The following is a 6,575-nucleotide window of genomic DNA, read 5'->3' as shown; positions in this document are numbered from 1 at the left end:
GTGGAGCACCTCTGCCAGGGAATTTCCTAGTCTGTGGGCAATAAAAACGCGGCATCCACTCACCCTCTGCGCTTTCACTGGGAGCTGCGATCCTGAGCTGTTCCTAAACGGCCATCTTGGATCAAGATCCCCCTCCTTTGTCTTTAGGGCTCAAAGCAAGATGCATGCTTTTGTTTTGCAACATTCTATTGAATTTTCTGCTTAGTGGATTTAGTTTAACTTGATGTAATGCTATTATTTTTCCAGTAGTCAGTGTTGTCTTATACATTTAGTAAACAGTCAAATTATATTATTTTGTTTTATGGGATTTTAGCCTGCTTTTGTAATCTGGCAGCACTGGGATCGGAAAAAGAAGATCAGGACAAATAGCAATTGAATAAGCCCATCTTACCGGGACCACTGCTTTTGGTACTGTTATTTTCTTTGTAGCTGTGGCCCTCCTCTGAAATGGAAGTCAAGTCCATCATCACGTTATTCTTAAACTCCCATCCACCATAAACATAGACCTGTATCTTAATTTTTGGGGGAAGATTTACAAACCCTCTGCTGTATTTTACCAAATCTAATTCTAATAATACTATAATCTCTAAAATAGGACACATAGGGCATTCTTAATAGTTTACATTCATTTGGTACTTTGCATCTTATGAATAGTATTTTACAAACTCAATCTCACTTAATCCTCAAATAAATTCCACGAAAAGGGTATTATTACTCATATTTTATAGATGAGAAAACAGAGGCTCAGTGAGGTAAAGGAATTTGCCTAGGGCTGCACAGCTATTCATCCTCAAAGCTGGAACGTTACCCCCATCTTCAGAAACCACTTTCGTGCTTTTGCAAGTATCCAGCAAAATACCTACTCTGGTTGCTTTCCATATATAACAATCAGGACAAATTTAAAAGAGGGAACCGTCCATATGACTCCTGATTCAAATGTTTCAGCATGCCTGATTTCAGAGTGAGTAAAATAGTCTATAGCTTGACAATCATGGGTTTCCACAGTCTTGTTTCAAACTTCGCTGTCAATTCTATTATTCTCCAATCTCTGTATGTGCTTTGGCTCTAGTGACACTGAGCTACTTTTTTCCTAAGAAATGATAAAAATTAAAATTGTTAAAAAAAATTGGGGTCATCAATTGATTTTGACCAAGTCCCCACTGTGAGTTAGCTACTGAGAAGGCACAAACAGAAAGAATAATTCATGTTTATTGAGTGCCTGCCAGGATTGACACCTTTACATGTGTTTTTTTAAATTGATACATAATAATATATACTTACACAGTACATGTGATATTGTGATACATGCATACAATACATAATTATCAAATTGGGGTATTTAGGATAACCACCATTTCAAACACTGATCATATCTTTGTGTTGGGGTCATTTCAAATCTGCTCTTCTAGCTCTTTTGAAACATGCAATAAATTATTGTCAACTATAGTCACTTGACTATAGTTAACTATTGGTCAATCATTAACTGTAGTCAATAATTGACTATTGCCCAATTGAAGGCAACGTTATTCCTTCTATCTGTGTGTTTGTACTCATTAATTAACCTCCCTTCATCTCACAGCCCACCCTTCCCAGCCTTTTGTAACATTTGTTCTACACTGTGCCTCCATGAGATCAACTTTTTAAAACTCCTACCTATGAGTGAGAACATGTGATATTTGCCTTTCTGTGTCTGGCTTATTTCACTTAACATAATGATACTTAGTTCCATCCATGTTACTACAAATTACAATTTTTAATGGCTGAATAATATTCCATTATGTATATATACCACATTTTCTTTTACATATGTTATTTTAATTAACCTTTAAAATAAAGTTTCAAGAAGGATATATCTTCTTCTTTCTTACAATCAACATCCCAAGGCTTTGAGAAGCTAAATAACTTCCCCATTCTCTGATTATGCTATGTTAATGGATATGCTAATTACCTGGAGCTGATCACTGTGCATTACATATATTGAAACATCACTGTGTATTCCATGAATATGTACAATTATTTATCAATTAAAAATTAAAAATAAATGCATATGTAAATTACTAATACATAAAATTTTTAAAGAAATAGGCCAGGCAGAGTGGCTCACACCTGTAATCCCAGCCAATCACAACCAATATCCCAAGGCTTTGAGAAGCTAAATAACTTCCCCATTTTCTGGTAATGTTTTGAGTTTTTATTGAGCCATATAGATGGTTATGACTTCAAAGCTAGTGGTTTTTAATTAGATGCTAATCACCTAATTAAAGAAACAGATGGCCTTTGAAATTCTCTATGAAAAGTAATTATGAGACAGTATTTAATACATACATTGTAAATCTAATCTAATATATGATGGAAAAAATATGTCTATTCTAAATGTTACAATTTTCTATAATAAATGAGTAGCAGCTAATGGGTTGTAGTTTAGGAGACTTTCTTCTACCTAAAGTAGCCAAGAAAGCCTTTAGGGTGTAACTAAGATTCAAGTGGAACTTTTCAGAATTCTGATTGGTGAAGAAGGAAAGAAAAAGTAAATCCAAGATAAGAACATGGTGCACTTGAAAGCATGGAGCTGAGAAAGTTCACGTCTCTTTGACGGATAGTGACTACAGGATATGTGGTGGGAATGAGGGTGGTAACATGGGAGTGGAGTCAAATCATGGAAACCTTTGAACCCCAGGCTAACAGATGATTGGGTATTTATCCTATAGGCAACAGGGAATCATGCTTAAATTCAGCTGCAATGTTCTTAAACCAACCAGCAAAGATTTTGGAAGGTGAAATGGGAAGGAAATTTCCGTTGGAGGGAACTGTGGGTATAAGACAAGGAATGAGGCAGAGTGTATGTGTGTGTGTGTGTGTGTGTGTGTGTGTGTGCACATGTGCAAGCCTAGGTTAGAAAACATTGTGAAATAAAGATCAAGACTTGGTAAGTAACAATGTGGGGAGGAGCAGGCGATGAGTTAAGATGACGGTCAAAGCTTCAGTACTGGGAGATGGTGAAGTCATGGGTAGGCATGGTGATAAAGAGGAAGTGCTGTTTATAATGATTTCTATACCTAGCTATTTATGATGGGTTTTATATCTCCAGATATCTCAGGATTTCTATATCTCTGTTTCCTCATTAATTTGAGATCATGGAAAAATATCCCAGTGGAAGGATCCAAAAGAGAGTTGGAAACATAACACTAGTTGTTAGAAAATTGTTTGAGGGTTAGAAAATATGGTTTTGGAAGTTGTCTGCATATAGATGAAAGTTCTAGGGGTGACAATGGTTCCCAAGGGAGAAAAATGTAGGGACATCAGAGAGGAGGACACAGTCAACACTTAGCTGCCTTTCCTCATTTCATTGTTTCCATGAAACTTTCCAAGGAGCAACCCAACTTGTGGTAGAATCGGGTATGTATTTCTTGGTTACTAAAACTGCAACTCTAATTTTGGTAGTTATAAAATTGTCCATCAAGTATGATCATATGAAGAAAAAAAGGAAGGCGTGTCAAATAGGAAAACTAAAAACCTTGCTAAATCCACAAATTTCTTTAGGAAAAAATAATGCAGTACTTTTGCCGAAATCATTTACTATTGGATAGCTAAGTAAATTTTCATTTTGACATGGCTTAGAATTTTATTTCTCTAAATACATAAGTAATGACAGGATATAGTAATAGGTAGTGCAAGTATTTAGCAAAGTTAATGCTTATAGAACTGATATAACTATACATTTTCAACATAAAAGAGGCTCCAAGATATATTATCTAATGTGCCTTATTATACAAGTAATCAAAGAAAGCATCACATCTTAGTTGCTCATTACGTTCATGAGGATTATCAGGGAAAAAAGGTTCTAATAAACAGCATTTTGGGGAGTTTTGGGGATTTTCTTTGAGAGTATGAGAAAAGTATCTCTTGACCATGAGCAGTTACTCTTTGTAAGTCTAAGTATCTTTTTATTTTGTTGTTTCACTTTGTTTTCTTCAAAGGGGGCCTTGCTATACTTCACAACTAAAAAACAATACTTTGTATTTGGTAATTTTTTGTATGTGGTAAAATGCATATTTTTGTAAATAGAAGGATTAATTCTCTTTAATCTTATGTTTTATTGTATGCATTTTAAACCATTGAATATAATCTCCATGTTATCTTCATACTTACATCATCATTCTTTGGACATAGGATTTATATCTCAGTTTCATCATCATTTGTTCTGGTAGTACAGTTTTAATGTCCTTCTTCCTATTTTCCTCTTTAATTGTTTGTGTTACTCTTTTCCAACTCCTTTGAATGTGGCTACATTCTTCTGATAATAAAGTATAGAGCATCGACTGTAATTTTCCAGGTCAAATCTTAACAGAGTCATTTAAATGTCAGCAGCCATATTTTTCAAATGGAGATGCCAGGAGTATTTTATAGCTCTGAAAGCCAAACAATAATATTGTCTATAGGCACTCAAATCTAGCGCTTCAGGGAATAAACTGGAGAGTTTGTAAAGAGACAGGAAAGTGTTTCTTCCTTCCTCAGCATTTTCTATTTAACTAATTCAATATATCCACTGCGCTTTTTCATTAACATTTTTTTGCATTAGTTTCTAGTTCTATAACTATTGGTAATTGCCATAAGCAATATAGAAAATTACATAAGCCAATAATGTGGCACTGTATCGAAAGTCTTATGCCTGGGAACTCTCTTGAGCTTATAGTTCTTAATAGGTAAATTTCATTTTATGTATTATATAGAAACACGTTATTCTTCAGACAATTGTTTCAAAATATCCTATATTGTAAACTTCAGATTTTAATGAATATTGTGCAAAATGCTGAACCTCAGAGATTTGTTCTAGGAATACATTTATTAGAAATATTTTAAATTAATGCAACTTAGATTATGGGATGAGATTATACTAGATTTCTTTTGCATCAACTGTTGTCAAATGGAGTTGTCATGACTATTGCATTCAGTAATTTTAAAACAATATAAAAGATTGACACATTTTTCTCCGGGTACTATAGCTAGGAACGTCACCTGATAGTAGTAATGTACACCTCCGGTTATCATATCAAGGACTAGTTTTGGTGGTGAGAAAAAGTACAGAAAGAAGGAACAAGAGAAATTCTCTAATACAAGTGAGATTTCACCCCCTAATCCAGTTAGCATTAATCATAACAGAAACGTGGTTTTCTTTTGTTGCTGTTCTCAGGAGAGGTTAGTTTTCTATTATACTCACTCTCTTCTGTGGTAGAAAGAAATATGATAAGACAAGTCGTAGCTAACTTAAATTTCATGAAGATTTGCTTCTTTTATGAAACCATTATCGTCAACAAAGTGCCAGATGAACGGATCAATTCCTGGGGTAGTTTGGGAACTTATTTGAAAGCAGGGGCAGAAAGTCAAATTAAATTGCTTTTGTGCTGATTCGACTCATTTAGCAAGATAAATTTCCAGGTTTGATTCTCCTTTTCCATTTCTGTATTTTAAATTTCAGTCAAAATCACTTGCTCTTAGTTCTAAAATATATACCTGTGTTTGTTAAAACAAGTCTTCATTTTTTAATTTACTGGAAATAGATGGTTAAACAGAACCAGACACGTAAAATGCACCTTGATAATATTTCACACAAATTATATTTATGTAATATATGAAGTCAAACATTGGATATGAGTGCCGTAATTAGTATATGTATTCAAGTCCATAAACTGGCCATTTGCTAGTAGTAATTAAGCAACGTGCAGGGTGTCATTATTGAAAAAAAATAATTCTTTTGTCTTTGTAGTGTATTTTAAGCACAGTGTTTGGGTTCATATACCTTCTCACGTGTTGATCAATTTTCACATTTATTTATCTTTAATACTAGTTGTTCTTTTATAATCATGGTGTTAAGTTCTTGATACAATTTTATTGAATATACAATGTTAAGATGCTTATAAAACACTGAGACTTTATAATTGTTACCAAAACATATTTTATTTAGAACAAAACATCGAAACATAGCTTTAATTAGTTCTGGGAAATGATCATTGTCAGGCTATAGATCCTAGGAATGACCAATATTTCTATATGATACTGCAAAGAAGATCTTCAAGGTACAAGAGTACCAACTACAAGGAAAACCAAAAATGTAGCCACATAACTGTTTCATCATTCTTATAATTGATGACCCCTTTGAAAGTATGTTTCTGTTAAATGTATTCTCAGCCCATGCTTTATTCCCAGTAGGTAACAAAAGCATTATTGGGATTAGTTGCCACAATTTAAACTCAATTGATGTGTTGAGCCTTGTGTCCACTTGGAAATTTATCAGAAAAGACCGAGAGTAGCTAATTTAATCTTGCTTTTTATGGCTTTTGACAGGCAAGGTCCTTGCCTGGCCAGTACAGACATATTCTGTCATTATATCCACTTTTTGTTTATAATGATGTCAAGTCTGGAACTAGGAATAGTGCCCTTGTACTTGCAAAGCATCTCTTTCACTTGTGACAGGTTACACTTTCTCGGCTGTTGATGATTCCATTTCGTCTTGTTCTGAACATAGGAAGTGCTTTAAATTTGCTTTTTTGTTTCTTTTTTCTTTTTTTTTTTTTTTT

The 6,575-nt window shown here is 34.0% G+C and overlaps 1 protein-coding gene across 1 annotated transcript in view; it reads left to right on the top strand.

The window, feature by feature from the left end:
* Nucleotides 1-2,965: 2,965 nt before the first annotated feature.
* LOC119473509 (translation initiation factor IF-2-like) overlaps nt 2,966-6,575 on the top strand; it is a 48,547-nt gene continuing 44,937 nt past the window's right edge. The window contains exon 1 of the mRNA XM_037744069.1: nt 2,966-3,008. Coding sequence (XP_037599997.1) covers nt 2,966-3,008 — 43 coding nt within the window. The remainder of the gene's footprint in view (nt 3,009-6,575) is intronic.

This window comes from Cebus imitator, unplaced genomic scaffold (genome assembly GCF_001604975.1).
Source record: "Cebus imitator isolate Cc_AM_T3 unplaced genomic scaffold, Cebus_imitator-1.0 Scaffold9, whole genome shotgun sequence".
NCBI lineage: Eukaryota > Metazoa > Chordata > Mammalia > Primates > Cebidae > Cebus > Cebus imitator.
This window is presented reverse-complemented; position numbering and strand designations above follow the sequence as displayed.